This window comes from Dermacentor variabilis, chromosome 3 (assembly GCF_050947875.1).
Source record: "Dermacentor variabilis isolate Ectoservices chromosome 3, ASM5094787v1, whole genome shotgun sequence".
Taxonomy (NCBI): domain Eukaryota; kingdom Metazoa; phylum Arthropoda; class Arachnida; order Ixodida; family Ixodidae; genus Dermacentor; species Dermacentor variabilis.
Window position 1 is genome coordinate 3,317,286 of NC_134570.1, and position 26,951 is coordinate 3,344,236.

Below are 26,951 nucleotides of genomic sequence, written 5' to 3' on the forward strand. Positions count from 1 at the left end.
AATAATATAGTGAAATTATTTTCAATTGTGCACGCAAACAAGATTTCCTAAGGCTGATGCATGCCGTACCACTTGTGTGAAAGAACTTGTTTATTGTATCTTTGTCCTTACATCCTAGTCGAAGGACGCTGAACAGCAGTTAGCTGCAATATTTAATATTTTAGGTAACATTGTTTCTGCTTGGAATGCCAGGCTACAGAACCTAAATTAACAGAGAAAGCTGGGTGAGTTCGTGACTGAACATATTCCTAGGGATGCACAGTGCAACCCGGACGAAGGACAAAAGAAGTATGCTCTGACGAAAGGAAGCGCACTTGTATCGCCCACTTCCTTTTGTCCTTCGTCTGGGCTGTGCTGACCACCCCTAGGAATATCTACAGAACCTGACACCTTGCGGACAAGTTAGCTTGATGCGGAACACCACTTTTATTATAAGGCGTATTGCTGCAGCATTTGGCAATTGCCTTTGTGCCATGAGTTTATTTGATACCCTTCTTGTGTAACGGATAGTGCAATGCTATCTAGCATGTTTTGTTACATTATGCTTTCGTCTTTCTGTTTGTAGACTCCAAGCAACACGTTCTTAGGCTTCACAACATCATACGATTTACACAGCAGCAACATGGAGAGATGCTTAACAAATTATGTGAAGTATTGCCTGCCCATGCAGTGATTACAACGTCGCCACTTATTGACAAGCCATTTGATTCCTTGGATAGGCTGTTAGCCTTCAGTGAGCAGCTTGAGATGTTGAGATAGTATGCAATTTTTTTGGATTAGCATAGGAAGTTTTAATACAGTATAAATATCAAAATATCTTATTGTCCGTGCTCAAGAAATATAGAATAATGTGAGTTATAGCCTTACCATTTTCTACAGCTTTTTCCAGTAGTCTGGGCAGATTATTGTGTATTGGCTAGAACAATAAACCATCAGTGCTATACACAACTTGTACGATGCCACGATTTTACTTGCCGACTGTGAACACGGGTGTATTGCTAAAAGGGCCATGTCTATAGGGTGCGCATCCTAATTGAGGGTGCACAAGAATTCAAAGATATTTCAGCACTGATAACAGATGAGCTTCTACTTGAGGACCTGCAAAGTACTTTTTGTCAAGATATTCTTTCATGTCAAATAATGCAAGCTGTTCTTTCAGTGGCGTGTAACAAATTCTAGGTTGCAAAAGATTAAGATAACCATGTGTGGTCCACACTGCATTTTCTTCAAATTCCCTTTCATCTTGCAGGTGCGTGAGCTCATGCAATTTGGCGGAAAGAATGCAAACGCTGCAACCAAGCGCATGTTGGCACACCTTTTATCTGACAAGCTGGCTTCAAAGTTCTCTTGGGTTAGAAGAAAAAACAAACTCAATTTCTCAAACCTCGAAGCTTCAAGTGCAATCATCGGTAAGCCTTATACTGTGTCTTCTTCTGCTGATAAAGCGAAATTTGAGACAGTTGCAACACTGCCCTGCTATTTCACACGGTTATGGGTACTTTAGGAAACTAATCGGAGAATGTGCACTCATTGTGTCCTGCTTCGTGACCAATTTTTCTAAGCAGCTCGCTGTATGCAAGCACTTCATAGTCATTCTTTATTATTCCTCTTGAGTGCATTTCTGCCAAGCGCTTGCATTGTTTCGTGAGTTTGTTTCAACTATTATGCTATGCCTGAAATTCAAGCTGCGGCAACTGCCAACACGACTCATTTGTGGCCAACTACTGCTAAACATAGCTCTGACTTGGCACATGTTCTTTCATAGCAGCATCACTTCCACATATGCCTTTGAGAAATAATAGTCCAGCAGTAGGATGCGATTTACGTCAAATTTGTTCGGTACATAGTTCAAATACTGCACACTAAACGTGTTACACAAAATTGACCATCACTTTAACATATATGCAAATTTTGAGTGCTAATGGAAATATGACATTTCCTTAGCAATGTGGCATTCGGTACATACTGTTACATGAATGCAGATGAAAACAATTTGTCTTGGCTTTACAAGATGCACTGTGGTTTGTCAATGCTGGCAGCAATTTTGTACATGTGTTGACACTGTTGAAGAAAATGTGGTTACTACACTAACAATATATATATATGTTGGTGGATTTTAGCTGCTGCAACACAGTTTCCGCAAGCAACCACAACGATTGCTGAAGATGCCATCAAGTAATGGCTAAGACATGCGCCAGAAAGGGCATCAGGTGCCCTGAAACAACAGCCTGCAGCATCCATTGAAGACTCAAATGAAGGTACATTTTTTTAATGGAACTATTGCAGTAGTCTTCATCGGCCTCTCACAAGAGCTCGTAATCTGAGGTGCGACCTTCAACTCAGTGTTATATGCCACTATGAAGTCCTTCAGTGCCTCGAATTCAAATGAATCCCTTATTTTTTCTTTGGACGTGTTTTATTCTGTAGAAGGTGCGCACAGTTTGAATACAGGTGATAGCTGGTGTGAACCTCCTGCCCTACCTGCAGCCTTCTACGCACAATTTTCTTTGCCTTGGTAAGGTCATAGTGAGCATACGCACAGGGAGTCATAAGAACATATGTGTCTTGCCGGGGAGTATATTGATACGCATTATATATGCGTGTGGAATAAGGTGGGGGTATAGAGGGAAGATTGTATAAGGTGTGTGCCTAGTAGTCAGCAGGGTTGGCAGTGTGGCCTTGAATGCAGTGTACGTTGACACCTTGAAGCTAGGTTTTGCGCTGTAATTATGTGTTTGTATCACCTCACAGGCTTTCCTTGCCTTGTGAACCTTTTGGAGTTCCTAATGGCCATGAATGAGCGTATGCTTTTGGGTACTAACTCATTATGGGAGCAGATGCAACACAAACGAGAGCAAAGGAAGAACATGTTATAGGTGCAATTGTTTTACTGAATGTTGTATACTGGCAACAAGTAAAAATGGATTTCCTTCCTGTCTTCCCATCAGATGCTGAATGAGTACCCTCCTCACCAACTGTACTCCAATCCCTGGCCACTGCCATGGTATTAGCGTGCCCGATTACACCAGCTACCAAGTACCCGAATGTCTTCACAGCAGCACTGAGTTACTTTTACTCTTCGTATTTCAGCATTGTCTTTTTCCTACATTTTTTTTCTACTTGCTGTTACCTTAATATCATTCCATGTCGAACTCGGTGGAAAACTCCACCATTTCTGATATTTTTATTAAAGAATTGTCTCGCTAGGTATAAAGAGATGAGCTAACAAAATTTCTTGGGTGAAATATTTTCTAAATGAGAGGGCCACATAAATTTCATGTCTAAAAATTCCTTAAAATATTTTTTTAGGAATTCAAGCTTTCTTTAGAGAAAGTGTACAATATTAGATGCAAATAAAATTTCAAGAGATGGTATGCTTTAGGTGCAGGTCTAACGTAGTAGTTCCATGTTTTCCCAAGCTACCATTTTTGTGTAATTTATCGAATTTGGTCGTTTTTAATATTGTAAGGGAAGAAAAGTTTTGTTTATGCAAACCTCCTTCAATGAAAGCATTAGTTTATCTAACCAAAAGTGCATGTCTTACAACAATGCACAAAACATTAAAACTATGGCTGTGCTTTTTCTAACGCCTGGGTTTGCGCCATTCAATGAACTTTAAATTACCCTCTCATGTCGAAACATTACTTTCACCTAAAATATTGCGGGACTGCATTCCATTTCTTTAAACCTAGTAGAAACTCATTTTTTTTAGAGCAGGATGCATTGCTGTAGATTGACCCTAACAATCTCGCATTGCTGCAATCATGCTGTTCATTCAGCTGACGTATCGCTGTTATTTGCGAGTTATTCTGTTAATTCATTGCTGTGTAAAAAGCTCAACCTCATTGCTATCACTCTGCAGATTACTTTTAATGCATACCCATCGTAGGTTCTTGTGATTAGTGCTTCTTGCCACAAGAAATGACAGATTTTTTTTCTGCTTCAGAGCTCTAGTGGTTAGTAGTAGACAAAATTGAGGTACTGATTTGTGTGCTTGCTTTTTCATAAGCAGTATGTCGTGTCAGTGCTCATTATCCAGGAAACACATGATGTCTTTGATACTGATTCATTTCTCAGAGTTTTTGGCTTTTTCACCTGCAACAAGCTCTAGTCAGTAGTGGTTTTAGTCATAACAGGTCGTTGTGTTGTTTATGCTACTAGCTACAAATTGAGGTACAAATTTGTTTCTCTTTTTTTATATGCGCTAAGCAATGTGTGATCAGTGTTCATTATCCAGGGAACACTTTCATGTGCTTGAGAAGATTTATTTCTTTGAGCTTTCAGCTTCATTAACCTATAGCAGGCTCTGATCTGTAGCAGTTCTAGTCATAACACATGATTTTGTTCTCTCTATTAAGCTCTGATCATTTTGTTGTGGGCAAATTAAGATAAAAATTTGTATGTTTCCGTTCTTCATGTATTAAGCAACACAGTGTGTTCAAGTTTCATGTTCTTAATAGGTTGATTTCTTGGAGCTCTTAGCTTTATCGTTCACCCGCGAGCTTATTATTCAATCACATTCATTCTCTTCATATAGACTTAATTATCTGGTCGTTCGGCCTTGTTAATTTTATTTTATTCTTTGCTGTTGTTGAAGTCAGTAGTTCCCTCAGCAATTTTTCAACCCACACTGTACTCATGTGTGAACTGGTGTTGGTGTGCTTAGTGGTGGTTGCGTTTAAGCATTTTTAAAATTTGGTCTGGATGATCACACATGCTTTTTTGGTTACTTCCATTGCAATTTTTGAGTGGCTGTTGAACATATTCAATTGTATTTTGGAGAGAACTAACACTTGTGGTGTGGTGCCTCAGCTGTCTTGGTATACAGTTAATTGCTCTTGCCTTGTATTCTCAGCCTGAAAAGTGTTTGGTGCTGTCTAGTTTTGTTCTTGTTAGTAATTTTGCTTGCAAATTTCATGTTGATGTATTTCATGTAACAAAAATGACGGTGACCTAATAAGTAGCATTGGCTGTAGGCCACTTGTGTTGTTTGAGCTGCACCTTTTTATGTTTTCCATCACATTCATGGAATGACAGCTCGAACCAGTATTTCTAGTCATCTTATATAGGTTTGTAACAATATTTGCAAAGTATTTTTCAATACTGTTACTCTGCTCCAATCAAACATTCTGATATTTTGTTGCAATAAAATATTTTAACAAGATTTGTTGATTATGCATTGAGCTTCGTTCATATTCAGTGCACTGATGAACAAACCACTCGCTGTGGGATGTACTACGATGTTATTTTACATATGGTATTTTTGCATGGCTGGTTCAGTAGTAGTAGTAGGTTGTTACTGAAGTTGCAGCTTTAACGAAATACACAGGCACTCAGGTATGGTTAATTTTTCTTTGGCACTGCCTTGTATCCTTTGGCAAAGGTTCTCTTCCAGTGCAGTGCGCTAGACCTCGACCTTCACTAAGCCATATGGTACAGTACATGCGACGGGCCCTGATGATGAAGCACAGCAGGCTGATAAGCCTTGCTTTTCAATTCTTTGTACACAGGGGAATAAATTTCAGCCACTACTCGCATAAGTGCAGCCTCACTATCGTCAAGGAGATTCATAGATTGCCGGCATAGCTTACACAAAACTTCACTAGGGGTTTAAAAGGAATATTCTTGTGGACATCCTGCACTTAAGAACATACTGTTTAGAAAATGTAGTGGTCATTTTCCGTGGGCAAACGTATTTCTGAACGTCCAGTGGAAATCCCACAGTTGAACGTATAGTCCTTCGGACATCCACTGGTCATTTTGCTTTTGAAATGTTTACTTCTGAACATCCAGCGGACATCCTACACACTATATGTCCTAAAGGTACACTACTCAGGACATCCACTGGACATTTGTTAAAGGAAAAGCTTATTTTCAAATGTCCTGTGGACGTCCGAATATTTGATTTTCACGTACGACGGATGTTCGTTGGATGTGCAATTCTCTTGCGTCGGACGATCCTACGGACATCCGTAGTACATCATCGGGACTTCTAGGGATGTCCGACGGACATCAAAATATCCTTTGTAGGACATCCTTTGGACATGCACTGGATATCTGTGGTCCAATGGGGACATCCCCTTCGCGGTTGTGACAATCCTTAACGTAGCAGTATCTGTGCTTGTTCTTTTTTTTTCACACTTCTCACGAAGGAGCTGCCAAGAGGCCGCGGTGAATCCACTGGAAAATTGGAAAAGAAGGCTTTCAGGCGGGCCTGAACGCACGACGGACAATGGTGAAAGGACGGTGACGCGGGTGACCCGCGGATGCTAACCGCCGCTGCTAGGTGGCGCGACATGTACAGGCAAACTTCATTGCAGGGTGCCCATACTAGTGAAATCTATCTTTCTCCCCCTTACCTTTATGATTTAAATTCATACTACTTTGTCGCCAACTGTCTGGTATTCGTCTATATATTAAATTTTTTTCCCACTGTTTTCATCGGAGCTTCCCTACTTTTCGGTCCTAGTTCATTAATCAGCCTAACAGGAACCTCATCTAGCCCCGTGGCTGTGGGCTTAGGAATTTTATTTAAAATGAAATTAAATTCTGGGGTTTAACGTGCCACAACCACTTTCTGATGATGAGGCACGCCGTAGTGGAGGACTCCGGAAATTTCGACCACCTGGGTTTCTTTAACGTGCACCTAAATCTAAGTACACGGGTGTTTTCGCATTTCGCCCCTATCGAAATGTGGCTGCGGCGGCCGGGATGCGATCCCGCGACCTCATGCTCAGCAGCCCAACACCACCGCCACTGAGCAACCACGGCGGGTGGGCTTAGGAATTTACTCTTTGACTTTCTTCCAGTTGAAATTTGTCAGCACCAGCCCCTTTGGTTCTCTTTCATGCTCATTTGTTCTTTAAACACCTCTTCATTGCCTTGGAAATATTCGGCTGTTATTTTTCGGATGTCACTTAATGCCGATTCCCCTTACAGTTTGTTTCCACGTACCTCTAGGATATGTTGTTGTATTGTGTATTGTTGCGAGTGGCTGGATTGGTGGCGCCACCTGGTGGTGCAAAGCTCAACCAGACAGAGCTCGTATTTCAAAGAATACCCGTGCGGTGTCTTATGGTGTTGCGCTGCCGAGCACCAGGTCGCGAGATCGAAGCTCCGCCGCGGCGGTCGCATTTGCGTGGGGGGAAGTGGGAAAGCGCCCGAGCCCCGTGCGCTGGGGGAACACTGACAATCCCCTGAGGCTGAAATTTATTCGGGAATCCCCTACTTCGGCATGCCTCATAATTAAATCGTGGTTTTGGCACGTAAAACCCCAGAATCCAATTCAATATATGAAAGAATGTAAATTTGGCAATGCTGGCATTCTACGTTCGGCCCTTAAGCGCACAAAAGACACAGCGTAGACAGACGGAGCTAATATCGCTGCAACCGGCCGTATTCTACTTTGCTGCTGGGTGAATTTTCGGTACCAGCGTAATCCTCAAACTGTTGCCTTTGTATATCTTTCTTTTTTGAGAAAAACAACACTCACGGAAACACGAAGGGTCTCTTTATGACACCAGTTATGTGAAGCGCCAGAAGATGTGGTTAAGGAGGTAATTACGCAAACGCCTCTGAGTAAGCAGCTCACGCTAAATAATCGAACACAGGACGCGTGCACTGTCCATCTGTTCCCTCGTTATTTTAACGTGATAGCATTAAGGGCGTCGTGACGCAGACAATCCGGCGCCGATGGAGTTGTCCCTGAGCGAAAATTTCCGTATATATTTGGGCATATATAGATGCTGTATGACATTAATTATTTGTGGGTTATAATGCGACACCATTCTATCACTAAAGTTGCTCATACCTTGTCTTACATTCTTTACAACCTTATTCACCGGAATTTTGAGAAAGCAGCCCAAAAAGAAGTGTTGTAAAACAAAACACCGACCGCACATGTCTTTTATGTTAAATCATCTGAGACTTAAATATTTAAAGTGCAAAACAATAACAGAAACCTGAAAATGATGTAACATTATTGACACGGCTGTGCACTACCTTCGGGGTCGGCCACGCTAGAGGCCGCGTTTCTAGCAGAACGCCGCTTTCGTGCCTAGCGTTCGCCGACATTGTTTCCCGATAAATATTGCGGTTACACAAGTTGCTGTAGCAGGTATGAGCGAGAACCAGTCAGGAATATTTGAATGCCATCGCGTTCCACTCTTAAAGGAGAAACTTAAGCATCACACAAGTTTTTTTGTTTCTTTCCTGTGCTGTTTGCGATGTTATGCCATCGTACGAGGGACGTTCCGAAAGTAGGCTTCGTCATTTCATTTAAAACCGAAACATTATTGTCAACAAAAAGAAAGAAACACACCGTGGTGTCATGAACTATGCACCTTGCACTATTTTGCCGCATAGTCGCTACCGACATTGAGACATTTGTCATTGCATGCAATCAGTTTGAAGAAACCGCTCTGGTAAAGCTCAGCGCCCTGCGATGCAAAGAATTGTCGCACAGCCTGCTCCACCTCAGCATTGCTTTAGAAGTGACGTGCCGAGACGGCGGCTTTCAATGCCAGGAACAGGTGCCCATTCGGATCGCACTTCAATTGGCGATGACGTCATCGGCACACGTCTTTCTGCCATCGTGATTCGAATAACCTCGCGCGTGCCGGCCTGCAGCTATGCTCCCTCTTCTTCAGCGCTCCGCGCATGTGTCCTCCGCTCCACCAGCACCGGGCGTGGATTCCTATGGCGATGCTTTGCTTTGCCTGGTGGACCACCTTCTCTTTAATATAATGAAGAAACTTACTTTCCGAACGTCCCTCGTGCCAGTAAACCTGGCTGACAACCACCTTTCAGTACATATAGGAAGTTATGGCCTATCTTTAACCTAGTGTTAGGGCGCTCAATAAAAGAATTTCGGCGCACTTGCTAATTACACTATGCAGGGTGTCCCAGTTAAACTGGACCAAGATTTTTGAAAAACCCAAGAGCTCTAGAGAAATCGTACCGACTGCTTAGTAGCGGCAGTCGTATGTACCTACAGCCAGTATATTTTTCATACCGAAGTATTGATTTTTTAATTCCTTTAAATTAGTTAACATTTTAAGTATTGCTTGAATCGCAAACATATTAAGTAAAATGTTGTAGGGCACCTACAACAAATACGCTTTCTCTAGAGCTCTGGGGTATTTTAAAATCTTGGTCCAAGTTAACTGGGACACCCTGTAAATAGCTGCATTCGCTGCTTTCACTGAGCTTTTTGTGTTTAGAGAAAGGATAGAAGCAATGCTGTTCCATTCCTGGAGGTTGTTTGCCCGAACTGCCAGCTCTGCAATCGAACGCCCACCTTGGCTGATGCTGTAGTAGAAGTTGATCTGCAACATGCTGGTGGCCGTGTAGCAGAGCACCAAACCCGTGGCCGAGGTGAGCGTCGCCAAGACCACCAGGATGCGGTCATTCAGGTAGTGTGTCAATAGCCCCACCGAGAGACCTGCAGTGAACGCAAATTATATCAACACCGCTCCTCGTGGGAACTATCGGCGTGGGCTTGCTGACTGAAGGAGTAATTGCCATATGTGGATGCAAGCAAACAGGCACATACGAAGAACAATACACTGATGGGCAGTGCTTGAGGCAAATCATAGCCCAAGAAAAGCTCAGGACTCGGAGAGTGAAAGGAAGCAGGCGCTGCCATCAAGCAACTGAGTGCGAACGACGCGCACCGCCGGAAATTCCAGTGCCGCTAGAAATTGGGCACGCTTCATTAAAATAGCCACATTGAAAAAAGATTTCGGAGACTCAAATTATCAGCAACGTTTCCTTATGACGAGAGTGCGGTATGACGTGCGGTGCAAATAAACGATGCGAAGCATTGACGGCCGCAGCAATTGTTTATTGCTTTGTCTAGGCTTCTCGGAAGGTTTTCTCAAGGCACGCGGGGGCGACATGCGGGCGCGAAGTAGCACTCGGCGCTGCTGGAAAGCAAGAACGGACCAGGCGTCTCACGACGCTGGTGCGATTAGTGGTGCCCGAGATGGTATAGAAACCGCCGGCGTTAGTCAGGGAAAACTAGATAACGTTAAGGTCTACTGGTCAGACAAGAACATACACACAGCAGGTCAACAAAAACGGACGTGTACTTATAGTGTATAGTTTATACACTAACTTTGATGTGCGCCACCGAGGTGATTGAGGGTGCATCCACTTGGTCGTTTTTCTAGCTGAACGCAGCTCGCGTCCTTGCTGTACATGTAAACCCGCGCCTCCAGTGGGACAGCTTGGCGTGAATGCGCCACGAGCATCCGTAGACAATTGCAGTATTCCACGAGGGTAACACGATGGTCGGGCTCCACCTATGTTTGCGCAGTGCACCGCCATTTTTCAGTGGAATTAGCAATGAACTGTCGGATTTCACTGCAATGATGGCTTGATTGAATGCTGTGTGGTATACTGCACCAAGTGCGCCCGCGAGCTGTTGCAAGTAGTTGTTTTGGGGCATCGAACAGTCTACTTAGTTTAACGTGACGTTTTCTGCCTTCGAAACGAATCTCGGAGTCGTAGTGAGCCTCTATTCTGGACATTTTGCCATTTTATTCAAGGCGTGACGTAGGCACTGAACACAAAAGAAAGGGCTCTGACGCCCCCGATTTGCTTTGGTAACGTGACGCAAACTTGACCTTAGCCTAGCTGAAATTGGAGCAACAAACCTAGCGTTCTTCATGAAGCAAAACATTTTTCCTCCTCAGTAAAATAAAGCAGCTAGCTCAAAGCGGGCGTTTATTTGGCCAAAAAGCGTTTCTCGATTCCGTCCGTCTGCTGCGTGCAAGCCGTAGGCCACTTCATCTGCCAGCCTGTGTGTCCCCAAGAAACGGAATGAGTCATCGTGCATTGGCGCCAGAGTGCTTCTTATCCACCTTGTGACAGCACACACGTGTGTTGATGAACGAACGTTCTACGCCCCGTTATTCCTATCAAATGAAACGCAAACGACTCAGCCCGACTCGGCTGGCTGAGAAGCGGACGAATATCGCCGATAGCGTAGCGCGCGCCAGTGGTAGTCGTTTGCGCGACGCAAGCGCCCGCGCTGCCACCTCGTGTTCAATTCGCTGCTTGCCCGCACCGTGTGAGGAAACTTCTAGAGCGTCGCCTGGCACGCATTTTGGTTTATATATTAAAAAGCCACCGTTGTCATAGCATCTGATTACGTGATAAGTCAGCAATATTCATTACGATACGAAAGCAGCCGTAAAAAGTTCAAAAAGTCGTAGGAGGTTTGTAATGTTCAACGAACATTATTCTGAAGTGAACGTGTACTTAAAGAAATTATTGATCAAAACACAAATACAAACGCCATCTGAGAGCAATGCAAATATTATGACCACGCGTTATGAACAACAGATTTTCGTGGCCCCAAACGACGGGGACAATATGGCTATACGGATGCCTCTAGGCTGCCGTTGCATACGGCCACTGATCGGCATATTTCGCGCGCATAGAGTAGGGAGGAGCAGTTCCACCCGGTGAAGGTGGTTGACCAGCAAAGCTGCTATACTGGCAGAAATTATGTTTGCATAGAGTTTTGTTGGTATGTAACTATACATATAATTATATAGGTCACTGATGCGAAATACACAGAAATATCAGGCGCGCACTACGTCACGCACTACGTCATACATACACAGCGCTACCGCCTAAGGGCTTTTACGACGCCGCTCCAAAGACGCAGGTGTTGACGCAGCTGCGAGGGACGGCCGTTTAGACGCAGGTGGCCGTTCAACCGAGCCTCGACGCGAGCGGCGATATGCGTTGACCGGGGCGAAGTCCAAGGAAGTGCTCGAAACAAAACACGTTCGTTCGTAATTTGCAATTGAGCATACTTCCCAGTTAATTAACTTAATGAAACTTGAAAGGACTAGTTTTATTCGAGCGGACAAACATGGGGCTGCCCGTTTCCCTCCCCTAGAAGGTCATCTATTGACAGCAGAGGGGAACCACATAAGGTTTACAGCTTTCTTGTGAACTACGTAATTAAGAAAAGTAGATGAAACACAGCATGTGAAAGACGTCTTAGCGGCTGATTGTCATATAATTTGTTTCTAGACAGTTTCGATAAAACAAGAATTACAGACGTTTCCTGTAACAGTACACCGTGCGTAGACGGCCATATATTCACAGCAGACGTGAATTCTCTAACGTTCACAACTTCACTGTCGACTAACCAATTAGGACAAACGAATCAAACTCGGCGTAATGATAGACTTAGCGACCATTTTCAGTATGATTTGTTTTGGGATAGTTCCGATAAAACAAGAGTTACAGCCATTTTCTGCAACCAGGCTCCATCTGTAGACGGTCATGCATTGACAGCAGACGGGAATTCTGTAACGTTTACAACTTCACTGTGAACTAACTAATTAAGACAAGCAAATGAAACTCGGCGTCATGATAGACTGGTCTTAGAGACGAATTCCAGTATGATTTGGTTTGTGATAGTTCTGATACTTCACTGTGAACCAACTAATTAAGACAAGTAAATGAAACTCGGCGTAATGTTAAAGTTGACATAGCGGCCCCAATTTCAGCATAAATTTTTCCAAAATACCTACATTAGATTGAGAGCTACAGAGCATTCGCGAGAAAGTTGCCTTTGACGCAAGGTGTGTTCCGTTCGCCGCCACGATTTTTCCGCAGAGTAGCCATAGACAGCTAAGCTGTAATAATGCTTGGAGTCAGGGATACAAAAATGTTGGGGATCAGGGAAAGCGTCACGAACTTGTCCCAGTAAGATTCAGTGCACGCGAAACCGTCACCACCGTCGAGTTGCATTTCGCTAACTGTGTCACATAGCCGGGTGCGGCAGGCGTGCCCAAAGACTACCGAAATAAGTTACAATAATGTTGGGGCGCTCATAGAAAGCGTCGCAAACATTTCCCAGTCGTTATCTCAAATTAACTGCGACAGAACGGCCGAGCTGTTTTTCGCTAACTGCGCGACTAGTCTCGGTTCTGTGCCGTAACTATAAGTTTGCTTGAAATGCGTCGCAGAAAATTTCCCACCTTGCCGTAGTCCAATAGTGCAATGGTGCAGTGTCGAAATGCAGAATCAGCTTAAGAAAACGCCGGGAGCCCAACAAACGGGCTACATCGAAAAAAGAGACGGGTCGCCATGGCGAACTTCACATGCGCAGCCGGCCTCGCTCGCTTCGGTGGCACGCCTGGCGCATGACATCGCATGGCGAATCGTATATCGCGCCTCGCGTGCCGCTAGCTTGTTGCGAGGTGACTCAAGAAAAATAGGTCGCGAAGTTCATTTATACGCAAAATTGTTTAGCTCTAGCGGGAAAGAATAAAAAGAAATAAAGCGTTGTCTGTAAGTTCATTTCACATTCATTTTTTCCGATGCTCACGTCAACTAACGTATGTGATTAACACTAGGCGTGACGTGTTTCCTGTTGCGAGTTTTCGCCGAGTGTCCCCTCTTGTTGAATTTATTTCTCTACGTCCACGCTAACAGAACAGGTATCCCAGCTTGTCGCCAAGCAACACCAAATGCGACGCGTTACTTCAGCCGGGCCGCGGCCGATAAGGAATTAGCTCGATTACGAAGTTTTTCTTTACTTCGTTCTGGCTAATTCCGAGGGAGCTTGTTCGAGGGCGCTGTTTTAGGATGCGAGTGGGAGCGCAGTCACCTGTATGTTTATTATTTCGCGCAGTGCATTTTTCAGTTCGAAAAAAGTTAGTGCGCAATTAGTAGGCCGCTGAAAATACCGCAATTAGATGTCCCTTGGCTGTGCCTAAAATGCTTCATTGAAATTTTGATAATTACGATAGTACCTCTCGAGTTGGATAATTAATTGCGATTACCTAATTAAATCTCAGTAATGAAAAAATCACTGGCAGCGACTCCACTGTACCGGACACAATATGCACTAGGTTTTCTTCGAGTAACGGAATTGCTCTTTATGTTTAATCTGAGTGCATGATAGTTCATTGGGACACCCTGTATATATTTAACACCTATGCGGGCAAGTGACGATGTTTCCATCCCTAATAAATGCTGTAAATTATTACAAGAACTTTATTTTCGTTAATAAAAGACTTTGAAGAAGGGGTCACTGAAGTCTGCAGGTTCTTTTCAGGGTGAAAAACGCACACAAAGCAATTTGTAGCGAGGTGAAGATTCAAACAACATATTCATTCTCTAGGCATTGGCTGTCCATAACTTTAGAAATGATTCGAACAGCGGAGCTGTTTAATCTTGAGTTCTAGCCGTGCCCGGCGGCCGCTCAAATCTCGGCGCAGCTATGCGTTTGACTTGGCCAGTGACTGCAAACCTTTCTCTCTTCAATGCCTGACCAGTAGAATTTTCGTCGAAACCTTGATTTTATGCAAAGGGAAGGGGAGGGAAGGCTAGGCGATTCATAGAGAGACAACAGCTAAAGGAGGTTCTTAAAGGAAGCTGGTAGCTCGCGTGGACGATTGGCTGCGCCTGGCAATGACCTATGCTCTGACGTGCGCTCCTACTTGGGAGACGCGACGTGCACCGGCGGGATCAGTGTTTGATCCACCGATAACATGGGCAGACCTTGGAAGGTGCTCTCTGAAGAGAAGCGACGGCAAAGGAGGAGGCGACCAATGAGAGCCAGCGCAGGGCGTGAGGAGGATAGGCGTTCGCAGGTGCATCTGCGTGCCGTTTCGAAAGATGGAATGCGGCTGGGGCACCGGCGCCCGAACTCACCTGCCGCCGCTGCTTACGACACATGGCGGCGGCTGCTGCTGCCTCGACGACACAGCTGCTTGCAGATGTAGCAACCTACCGCTGCGCCAACTTAAACGATCGCGTCCATCATGTAGTTCGCAGTGGGCGCCCTTCAATTTGTCGCCCAGATCATTCAAAGGTCTCTGACAGCTTCTCAGGCTTACTGCAACTGTAGCTTCTGTAACCGTAATATTTTCACGAAAACGCTGGCGGCGAACACAAGAGCGCGATAGCGAGCTCTATGGTTCTTTTTTCTCCTTCCCAACCACTCTCCAACGGGCACCGCCGCTGTCTTGGACGCGCGGAGGCGAGCGTCACCTCGATGGTGTTACAAGCAACCGAGCTAAGCATGCCGCTCCTACTAAAACGGACTTCAAACGGCCGCTGGAAAAATTTTGAGGATGCTTTTGCTTCGCCTATAAGAGTAACGCGATATCATTCAAAGGTCTCTGACAGCTTCTCAGGCTTACTGACAACTGTAGCTTCTGTAACCGTAATATTTTCACGAAAACGTTGGCGGCGAACACAAGAGCGCGATAGCGAGCTCTATAGTTCTTTTTTCTCCTTCCCAACCGCTCTCCAACGGGCACCGGCGCTGTCATTAAGTTTAAGTTAAGTTTAAGTTAAGTCACAGTCGATAAGTTTCTGAAGACCAGAAGGTTGAATGCGTCGTCCGCAATGCCTTTGATAATGTGTCCAATCTTGTCCGCCTCTGGCATGGACGTGTCGATCTTATGACAGAGGGCTAGGACGTCCCGAATATAGGAGACATACGACTCGGTAGCAGTTTGGACACGCGTGGCGAGTTGTTGCTTGGCAGCTGGTTGTTGTCCGGTCGAATTACCAAAAACGTCGGGCAGCTTTTCTTTGAAGAAGTCCCAGCTGGTTAGATCTTCCTCGTGTGTGTAAAACCACGTTCGCGGTGTTTCGTCGAGGTAGAACACGACATTGGCCAGCATTATGGCCGGGTCCCACCTGCTCACCTTGCTGACGCGCTCATACATCCTCAACCATTCGGCAATACCTTCGAAGCCATTGAACTTGACGGGGTCTTGTGGCTGAGGTAGAGCAACGTACTGGGTATGTGTAGTTGGGGCGTACGTGGCTGGCTAATCAGTGGTAGGCTTCGAACTAGGGGTCCGTTCGAACGCGTCTGAACGACTTCTGGGTTTAGTGTCACTTCGACAACGGCGACTACTCGTAGTCTTCGGTTACGTACAAACTACTAAAAAACGAGGCATCCTCTGCATTTGCCTGGTGTCGTTCAAGAATGTAACTATCTGCACAGTCAAAAGGAAATTGCAAAAAAAAAGAACGAAAGTGCTCTTCAGTGTGAAATATGCATGTATAAACAGGGCAACTCACGCACCTTTATTGCAACCTGCGACTCGAAATAGACTTTTATGACCGCTATATATAGCGCTATTTAGGACCAGAGCCTAATATAAAGCGATGAAATTGTATAAAGCATTTAATATTCAGCAGCGCCTATCCTCCTTGCATACTGAAACCAGTGCGGCACAAACGCAACCAGTGCACCTTCTAGTGCGAGCCATTGAACTGCAGCGAGAACCAGCGCGCGTACAGCCCGAACCAGTACGCCCCAGCGTCACAGCAGTAAAAGCAGCAACGTCTCGTCCAGGGGGACCGAGCTCTTACCCAGTGTAATGACTGGAGTCCCAGTGACTCCCAGCGAGCGCCAACGTCCTAAGTGCGATACAGTGTCAAAAAATGCTCTGGTTTCACACTGGCAGGCACTGGAAGACGCTGGTTTTACAGCGAATCTGTATACCTCTACCCTCGATGGAAATTTTCGTGTCCTATGCAAAAACTCTCCATACGTGGGCCTACCTCGGATATAGTGCAATATCGACCCGACCCGCCGCGGAGGTCAAGCTGGTGTTAACCACTTCACATACGTGGTCCGATCACGAAGATAGTGCAATGCTGGACCGACCCACAGCGGAGGTGAAGCAGGCGTTAAGCACTCCCCATACGTGGGCCGGTCCCGAAGATAGTGCCATGGCGGGCCGACCCTTGGCGGAGGTGAAGCAGGCGTTAGGCACTCCGCATACGTGGACCGCTCCCGATGATAGGGCAATGCCGGGAAGACACGCGGTGGAGGTGCAGTTTGTCATACAGGGGCCCACACACGCAGCGTCACTGGTCGTCCCAGTTCACGGAGTGGAAGGGCACTGATTTCTCTGCAATGTGTCCTAGCGGGTATTCGCGTAAGCCGAACTGCTTTTATCCTACACACGAGCGCCTTAGAGGTTTGTTTGGAAGCGTGTTTGTGTTAAGCAAATAGTGCTGCTACAGCAGTTAACAGCTCAAAGCAGGGTTTGTGTCTTTGCGTGTGTTAGGATAGCCTTACAGCGTGCAACATTTTACTGCGAGTATCGCTACTGCAACTCACTCGAGCATCCCCCGATGACGGAGACGAGGCTGAGGGGCAGAGCGGCCTCTTCCCGCGTGATGCCGAATGTCTGGATGAGCTGCACGTAGACGACGGCCGTGCCTCGGATCAGTCCACGGTGGAAGAAGTTCATCCAGGCGCACGAGAAGGCGATCAGCCACTGGCCGTTCTCCTCCTCCCTCTGCAAAATCGTGGCTCAGCTAAAGCACCACGTATATTCTTCCCCAATTCTATCCAATATTTTTAAAGAGCCCCTCACCAGGCCCCACAGAAAATTTTGGTTATACGCTGGAAGTCCTCTAGGGAGCGTTCTGCCGCAGTTTTTTTTTTTTTTCAAATCTGCTCATTAATAGCCGAGATAGAAATATGTGAGTGCCGCGAACCCATGATTTCAGTAGGCGACGTCCACTGCCAAGGGAGACACTCTCTCCACGCGCCCCGTCTAGCGTCCGCAAGCGAAATTCCTTTCTTGCGTTCTTTACCGGACCTCGAGGACCGCGTGACGCATACGCCACGGGCACCGCCTTCATTTTTTTTTCGCCTCGCTTTTTTTTTTTTTCTGCGATGGTGCGCACTTCGGCCGACGGCGTTGCGCGCGAGCTGTTGCGATTGTCTCAGGACACGTGACTAACGGTATAATTCAGCGCCACACGAATACTGAGGCAGAACAAGCGGATCGCAGAGCATGATCACGCGATAGAACACGGTAGAAAATGGCATAGTTTCGGAACCTGGGCATGTGACTGTATGACTGTGGGAACAAGCAGATGAAGCGGAACCACGCCTCTGTTGCTTCGGTGCGAAGTAAAACGAAAAACACGAAGACATTCCGTTTGTGTGTCTCATTATTTTTCTAAACATTAATTCGTCAATTCAAGCAATAGACCACACAAATAACAGATGTCGCCTTCAATAATTCTCCAAGTCACGCGTCACCACGTGCGACAACATAACAATATATGCGGTAAGTCGTGATTACAAAATGAAATTCGACAGGCATACCTGTAGGAAGGTTGATTTGGTTTTTGTTGGTGATAAGATACTGAGACTGCAACGCTATGTAGGCTATCTCTGCAGAGAGATTAGATAATTTCAGCACTTGATAATCCAACGACTTTATGCCATAAGGCACGCGAGCCGTTGCGCGCGGCTGATTATAATACTTTATCCGGACCTCACCCTCGTCCGCAGACTAATTGTAGCAATTTGATTGTGTTCGCGAGTACACATATACCAGTCCCAAAAATTGGGCATGATATAGGTTGCGCAATCTGACATTTGTTAGAACGGCAACTGTTCAGCGCCAGGCGTTCTCCGCATCTGGTGAATCCCGCGGGTCGTACGCCACAGGGCGCCCCGAGAATTCACAAGAGACAATCCTCACTGTCCGAGCAGGGGATGCGTAGCAAAGAAAAGCGGTGTACTTATGTGGTCACTCTATTAAGAAACGGAATTTAGCTTCAGCTGTAGATTTGTTCAACTATCCCGCACGCAGCCTAAAAATGCCCTCTTTCAAAAGTGGGGCGGGGATGACATACCTTGACACCCCACGATTCACTATGGAGGGGCAAGTACCCTCCTTCCCCCCGCCCTGGTAGATACGCCTATGTAAACATTCGCTTACTGTCTAAATTAACAAGCATGGTGTCACAGGCAAACATGAACACATCACACCAGAAGGCAGTGGATACTCGCTGTCAAGAAAGCGCGGCAGCAGTAGTGAGTGGTGTTACCTTGCAGCGACTTCAACACAAACTGAGCGGTGAGAACGCAGCGCGCACAAAGGTGAGAGCCGTCGAAGAAGCTAAACTCGAGCCCAACGCAGATCGCTTTCAAGACACGGCGCGCGCGGCCGCACAATGCCCGGTTTCTGCCGGGGTACAATACCGCCCCTCCCCGATTATCTTTCCCGGGCGCCATGCGTGACGGAAGACGGCGTGTTTCCTCCCCACTTTCCTCCCTTGCACGCGCGAAAATGAGCCCCGATCGTCGGTTTTCCTCGCTCGCTTTCACTCGCACGTACAACACACGGCGCGCGGTGTTATCGCCCTGAACTTGATAAGGAACATCGCGGCCACGGCAAAAATGCGCTTGGAGTATCCATGTAATTTCTATCGCAAAAATTGAATTTCGACTTTCCGCCCGGCGTCTAGCCTTCATCAAGAGTGCGTTTGGAGCACGGAGTAAGACATTTAGGAGGTGAAACTCCCGTCAGCGCGAGCGAGCGCGGGCGACCACACAGTGTCAAAATTGTTGTATGCGCCTACGGGGCCATATACAGTGACGGCGCCATGCGGCGCGTCGTAGAAGCCGCGGCGAAAAAAAAATGCAGCGCCCGGGCACCGGCACGCTCTCAACGGCGGTAATTTCTTTCCAGGCCGCCAGGCGCCGCCAGCACGATAACGGCTCCGCGGGCTTGTGACCTTTTCTGGTCGCCGCAAACAACGGAGTTTCCTCTCCTAAATGTTTCTTGCTCCGTGGTTTGGAGACACCATTTTTGCAGAAGTCGGAGAGCCACCTAGCGTGCAAAACAGGAAGCTTGTGCCCCGCTGCTTGGTTGGAAAACATCCACGCTCCAGCTTGGCTTTGGTACGGCGGCATAGAGTGGCGACGTTGTGTTTGCAGAGCTTCTTTCACGTTCAAAGCGTCGACGTTCTCTGGTTGTTGCATATGACCTGCCTTAAATATGATTCAAGAGAACTTGAACCCTCGCCGTTTTTTGCAAACGGGATGCACAACTGACTTCTCAGAGTGTCAGATAACAAGCGAGAAAGCGTGGGTTTATCTGCGTGCAAGACTTCGTCTGTTTGTCAGGCACGCCGCGGATGGGCTTTAAAAGAAGGCTACGTTAAGAAGGTAAAACGTAACGTAAACACCGTGGACCCTGCGCTTGGCGTCATACGAGCTACGTGCGCGCCATCGATGAAGTCGGGCATCTACGTGGTTACAGCATGGTTCACAAAAGCCATCGGCGACATTACCGGAGCGCACTGTGAATATGTGGCCGGGTGAGCACTTTGTGCCTGTCGCATTCCCCGAAATCTTAGTTGTTGCATGGTACAGTAGATGTACACGAACTAGGGTGCAAATATGGTATTTGTCTCGTACTGTTTTGCCAGATTGCTGTGTTGCATGCTTGTAGCGTAACAAACTGTATCCCGAATTTCCCATGCGCTATATGTACGCGGCACGTTATTCAGGGTGTTGTTGCGGACGCTAAAGCCTCAAGGCATACGTCAACCTATTTTATACGTTTTATTCGCTTAAATATGGGCAGCGCATGCTTTCGCAGGCCAGTTCGCTCCCGTTCACGCGCGAATTCTCATATCACGGCAGATATATGGGCGAGTTGGTTCGAAGTCATGGTGGAAGAGAGTGCAACAACTGACGCGTACGGAAGACGAGCACAGACTCACAAATGACACGAAGTACATAGATTGGCCGTACCTGTTTGTGCCGTTTTTCACTTTGCACTAAATCTTACTCGCATATGCTCAGATTGACTCAGTGACGTGTGCGAAGAAAAACTGCATTTGTAATTTGCAGCCTCAGTGAGACCTGCCAGCACGTCGCTGGCCTTCTGCTCAGCGTTGCTGAACTGGCAGGAGATGACAAGAGAATGGAAGTCGCCTGTACGGACCAAAGATCCTAGAATGCACTGTTGTCTGCCACGGCCTTCCGTCCGGGTTCAACCGCTTCACCGCTGCCGTCCGCAAACTTCTCTCCGCATTAACCGTCGCGGATGGAAATCTGAATAAACTACTATTTACATTTCCATAATAATAGCTCGTGCAACCGATAGCGACGCAGTTGTCCGGCATATGTCACGTTCGTGGGGAACGTAACACCACAGAGGGCTGCCCGAGCTGCGCAGTTTGTTTTCCAACCACGGCGATGGCGCTCACAACGCGCCGCCTCGGCTGGTTTTGGCGCATGCGCGGTTGTACTTCTGCAAGTGGTCAAATCATACATTTTCTTTGTAAGGGTGAAGCGTATAAAAAAATGATGCAGATCCCACGCACTGTGGGAATCGATGTAAGCGATGCTTTCTGTGCTGCTTGATTTGATTGACGATAATTACCGGTGACGTTGACGGCGAACGTTTAATTTCGTCAACGTTATATACAACACGAGAGTGGTGAGTTGATATTAAGCGTTACCCAGCGTGCACCACTGCTGCTTGACTGCGTAGTACACAAAACACAAAGGGAGGCGCCATACTTTACAACATCTGAGAGGGTTGAGCGTTGTCATTGCCTCACATGGCACAACGCATCGCGGCAAAGGCAATTATTTGAATTGGATTATGGGTCTGTATGTGCCAAAACCACTATGGGAATACGAGGCAGGCCGTGGTGGTGGACTCCAGATGAATTTTGACACCGTAGTTTCTTTAACGTGTCCCTAAAGCTAAGTGCACGAGCGTGTCTGCACGCCCTGCCTAAGTTGTCCGCTAGACATAGTTGCACGGTTTTATTTTTCAGAAATTGCAGAAATGCACCGTTGCGTAGCTTGAACTTAAGTTTATCCAGCGCTTTCTTGCCTTCTCACACCAGCTTTTCCCTACGACCCCCCCTCCTCCGTTGTATTTGTATGCGAACTGCGAGCGAAGAGAGGCAAGGCTGCTATTCAGTCGTTTCGCGACTGCGTCGGTTCCACCCATTCCCTTGCCCCTCTACCCCTCCTCTCTTCCATTCTATGTAGCTTGCCTGTGGACTTGCACGTTGGTAGAAGGTAAGCGCTTGCGGGGGGTACCGGATAATTTCAGCTGTCAAAAGAATAATGTGGGGACGCCCAGGAAGCTCCCGAGGGCATTGGGTACATTTGACGCGGTGTGGTCCAAACAAGTTTCTCGCGTCTCTTTTCTTTTCTTCCATGTACCTTCGATGTATATACACCCTCTTAACCATTCCTCAAAGTCGTGCGCCAGACAGCAACAGCAGAAGTGGGAAAGACCAAGGCAGAGGCAAAGAATGCTTCGCTTTAAAACGTACGGCATCATGAATACCAACACGCGTGCAATAAGCAGCGTCCACAAGGGAGGAGCGCATGAAATATAAGGTGGAAAAACGTAGCCACTGGAATTCAGGGAAGAGGGGTCACGTGTTAGCATAGAGCATGGGAAGGGTCACCGCTACCAGAAGAATGTTGCTCTTGTTCTTTGTTTAGGCTACGTTTTCTTTATATGCTTCACCCTTGCAGATGTGATGTCTGAATTGAGCTCTGAGGTGCTCGCAATCGTACTCTCGATGAAGGCCGGAGCCAGGCCGAAACGTCGAAAATAAATATTCGTTTTTAAGGTGAAACCCTTAAACGGCTCATGCTGGAAAATGCGTACAGAAGGTGATGTGAACTCGTTCCACTGCTCGTGCGTTCGTCGTAGTCTTCTTGTACAGCTGGCTCCGATGCCCCTCATTATGGCAAAAAAGAGTGCAAAGTTAATTAAGTTAGCGTTAATTCAGACACTCGAACCCGCGACCTTCGGTGGGAGTCGAACCCTCGAGCTTCATCCCGGCAGATAAAGCTGAAGGACACCTAGACAAAACAAAGAAAAATGGTAACGATAGCATGTCGGGAGGACATCAACAGCAACAAGAACAGCGAGAAAAAAAGGGAGGAGGAGCAATACGAGTAGAAGCAAAATGTAAGGAGCGGCGAAGAAGCACTGCGGGGAGGAAGCTTATGTGGAAGCCGAACCCACGGCCTTTGGTGTTAAGGCAAAGTTAATTAAGGCACTGTTAATTAAGATAACGTCAATTAAGGAACTCGAACCCATGACCTTTGGTGGGGGAAAACAAGTAATTCGAAGTAACAGCGCATTCGAATGTGTTGCTGAAGTGACTATCAATTAGGCTTGTCTGAGCGAGCGACAACTTCTGTGCTCCCATCATTGGCTGCCCGCTAGCCTTCGCGGCCGATGTCCCGTGGGTGACCGATGTTGGCTCCGCAACAAGGAGACGCGAACACCCCCCCCCCCCCCCCCCCCCCCCGTGAACGTGACGGCTCCACAGAAAACGGGCATTGGGGCTTCACAAAAAAGTTAAAGAAATTTAATGCCCTCTCTACACCACCAAAGTGTATATATAGAAATATATAAAGAGAAGGGTAAATTGAAAAGTGGAAAGAGGAAATGAGAAATATAAAAACAAATCTTCGCGGCTCTCCGCAGAAATTGGCGGCCGACCTTGTATTCTGTTGCTGGGAGTTGGCAGCATCAACAGGCGTGGCCGCCTCTGGGGGCGAACAGCAATTGCGTTCACTTGGCTTCGTTCTGGCTGTCATTATATTTGTACTTATAATGCTGTGCTTCTTGCAATAACATCGTCATGTCGGTTTGTTGGGTAACAGACGTAAAGATCCGATTCTCACACAGACACTGAGGCCGCGTGTGATCATCATGTATAAATATGCATGAGCCACATAGGAGATTCCGCACACGCCCTTACTTCAGCCATCTGTGAGACATGCCACCAGCCGCTGTCCAGGTTTCTCTCTTTTTCGTTGCACAGTACTCATGACGTCCTACAACAAAGGTGTTCGCGGCTATGACAAACTGTAGAACGAGCCGCAAGCTCTTCCGCCGAAAGGCGAAACAGGGTAAAATTAGATAAAACTCATTTCAGCATAAAATGACAAGCCGAAATTCCGGTGGTGTTAGCAGAAATCCCTGAAGGCTAGCCCCTGTTATAAGCAAATTTTGCAGCCCATCTTATTTTTTATACTAAAACAATTAAGTACAGTAAGAAGGACATATCACATACCACACGGCGAACAAATTAATTTGGCTTATCATCGAGAAATACCTACAGCAAATACAATGTACGTGGTGTGCCAAGATGAGAAAGTCGGACTTCAACAGTATCATTCTCGGTCCTTAACGTCTGTCTCCAAGTGGGCATGAAATTTCGGCAGAAAACTTTACACATAAAATTGATTTTTAATGTGATTAGACTTCTTAGGCAACTTTACACAGTCTTAGGGGACTATCTTTCTGTTTAAGCGCTTCACGCCAAATTGGGTTACCAGATATCTCGTGATCTAATGGGTATAGCATCGGGTTGCTTTGCTGAGTGAACAGCTTTCGAAACCAACCATGGGACCACCTTGGGTCACTGGGTATGGTTGTGGCTTCTAATTTCGGTAATACTAATACGGTAATACAAACTGCGGCTGCTATCGTAATAGCTGCTACAGCGTATGTAGTCCGGAGACTCGGCTTTCGATTTATGCCTACACTTTAAAAAAGTTTACACCTTTTGGGGTTTATATCTGCCACACAACAGTAACCGTCATCTGCCTTGTTTGTGTTTCCTTTCTTGAAAACGCTGCGCCCGCTACTTTCCTGTCAGCAATGTTGTGTCATGCTGATAACGCGCATGCGTTTCGGGACTTGGAATACCGGACTCGCAGCGCTAAAGAAAGGAACTCCGGGCACGACAGATGACGATTATCGTTGTGTGGCAAGGTACAACCTAAAGGGTGCACATTTTTTTAAGAGTGTATACGGCTCTCTGCACTCTTAAAACGGTTGCACCCTTTGGGGTGTATATTTGTCGCACAACAATAATCGTAATGTGCGTTGCTTGCGCTTTCTTTCTTGAAAACTCGGCGCTCGCTTCTGCTACTTTCCTGTCGAGAATGCTGTGTCACACTGATAACGCGCAAGCCCTTCGTCACTGGGAATTACCGAGCTCGCAGCACTAAAGAAAGGAAACCCGGGCAAGACAGATGACGATTATTATTGTGGGACAAGATAAGCCCCAAAGGTTGTAAGTTTTTTAGTGTACACTCGTAAAAATGTACACCCTTTGGGTTGTAATTTGTCCCCAAACAATGATCCTCATCTGTGTCGCCCGCGTTTTCTTTCTTTACCGCTGCGAACCCAGTACTCCCTAGTCACGAACGGCATGCGCGTTATCAGTGTGACACAGCATTCTCGACAGGAAAGTAACGAGCGCAGCGTTTGCAAGAAAGTAAACGCGCGAAGGACAGATGACGATTATTGTTGTGGGACAACATAAGCCCAAAGGGTGTATTTTTAAGAGTATAAACTCTTAAAAAGGTTACACCCATTGGGTTGTATTTTGTCCCGAAACAATAATCCTCATCTGTCTTGCCCGCGTTTCCTTTCTTTACCGCTGTGAGCCCGATACTTCCTAGTCACGAACGGCATGCGCCTTATCAGCATGACAGAGCCTTCTCGACAGGAAAGTAACGAGCGCAGCGTTTGCAAGAAATAAACGCTGGCAGGACAGATGACGATTATCGTTGTGCGGCAGAGATATACATCCCAAAGGGTGTGAACTTTTTTAGAGTGTACCGCGCTCCGTTTTTTAAAACCACATAGGATTTAGTTCCACATTCTCCCACTAGATGACACGAACACAAAACTCAAAATTTGGGTTTGGTTTTTCAGTGGCGCTCCTCAAAGTTTATATTTTGTATTTTCCCTTCCTAAAAGGTAGCAATATGTTCCTCATTTGTTAAGTCATCAATTTTGTAATAACATTTCATTGCTTGGACAACGTAACAAGCATGCGCATTTCTTGGAATTACGTTAAAGAAAGACAAAAAAAGAGATATCGTGCCTTGTAGCATAGGCATACTCAAGAATTGTGGACATTACACTTTCACCATTCTGTGCAACTTCACGGCAAATCACAAGCGTAACTGAATGGGCCGAATCTTCGAAAACTGTATTTAATACATCGGCCGAGTATTAATAAGTTTCAAATTACTGCTCCGACAGGGTAGTGCCTTCTAACAGCATATGCATTTAAGGCACTTAAGTGGAACATTAGTTGGTGTGTTAAAACAGAGTTTTGTTCAGGGATGGGTGGTTACGTCACACGACCGGAGCAAATGTTTTTGCCCCTCTCGGCAGAGGGCACATTATCTTGAAGAAGCGTCAAATTTAAATCGTAAAGCGTTTTATTACAATCGGATTTTTAACGGTGCTTGCAGAGCGAATGTCATTCAGTCTGCACGCGCATGTTTTTGTGAGGCAACAGGAAAGGACAGTGAGTGTATATGCGTGTAGGGAGATTGAGCGTGCGTGCGCGTGTGTTTGTGTAGCCATATTTGAGTTTGCGTGTGCGATCATATGCGCATTTGTGTGTACGTGCAGTTCTGTTTGCGTGCGTGTCTACATTTTTGTGCGTGTGTGCATGCCTGGGTGCGTGTAAATGTGTATGCGGGCGAACATTGTCGTATCTGTGTGGGTCTGTGTGAGTGAGTGAGTGAGTGAGTGATGATGATGATGATGATGATGTGTGGTGTTTTATGGCGCAAGGGCCAGGTTTGGCCAAAGAGCGCCATAGTGAGTGAGTGAGTGAGTGAGTGAGTGAGTGAGTGAGTGAGTGAGTGAGTGAGGTGAGCGAGCGAGCAATCAAGCATTTCCCCGCTTACACCTATTTCGCGGATGAACGGGATATAGAGTTTATTTAAGCCCATATATAAATCTACGAGACAAGAACGACTGACACTGCATTTATAGCATTAGCTCTTTCTGACAGCGAAATAAAAGCAATGAAATTATGCAGATCCCAAGCACTGTGTGAATTGATGTAAGGGATGCTTTCTGTGCTGGTTGCTTTGATTGAGGATAATTAGCGGTGATTCTGACGGCGAAAGCTCAATTTCTTCGACGTTTAGTCTAAGACGAGAGTGATGAGTAGGTGTTAAATGCTACCTTGCGTGCACCACTGCTATTTGTCTGCATATTACACAGAACACACCGGGTGAGGTGTTGGCCTGAGGCGTTGTTGTGTACCATATTTCATAACCTCTCAGAGGGTTGTGCGTTTTAATTGCCTCACATGGCACA

The 26,951-nt window shown here is 46.2% G+C and overlaps 1 protein-coding gene across 3 annotated transcripts in view; it reads right to left on the reverse strand.

Annotated features, from left to right (window-relative positions):
- The window catches only part of LOC142575088 (monocarboxylate transporter 9-like), a 218,223-nt gene that overhangs the window by 86,479 nt on the left and 104,793 nt on the right, over nucleotides 1–26,951 (reverse strand). For all 3 annotated transcript variants that reach the window (XM_075684071.1, XM_075684070.1, XM_075684073.1), the window contains 2 exons: nucleotides 17,126–17,306; nucleotides 9,299–9,442 (listed from right to left, as the gene is read on the reverse strand). In XM_075684071.1, the coding sequence (XP_075540186.1) occupies nucleotides 9,299–9,442; nucleotides 17,126–17,306 (325 nt within the window). The remainder of the gene's footprint in view (nucleotides 1–9,298; nucleotides 9,443–17,125; nucleotides 17,307–26,951) is intronic.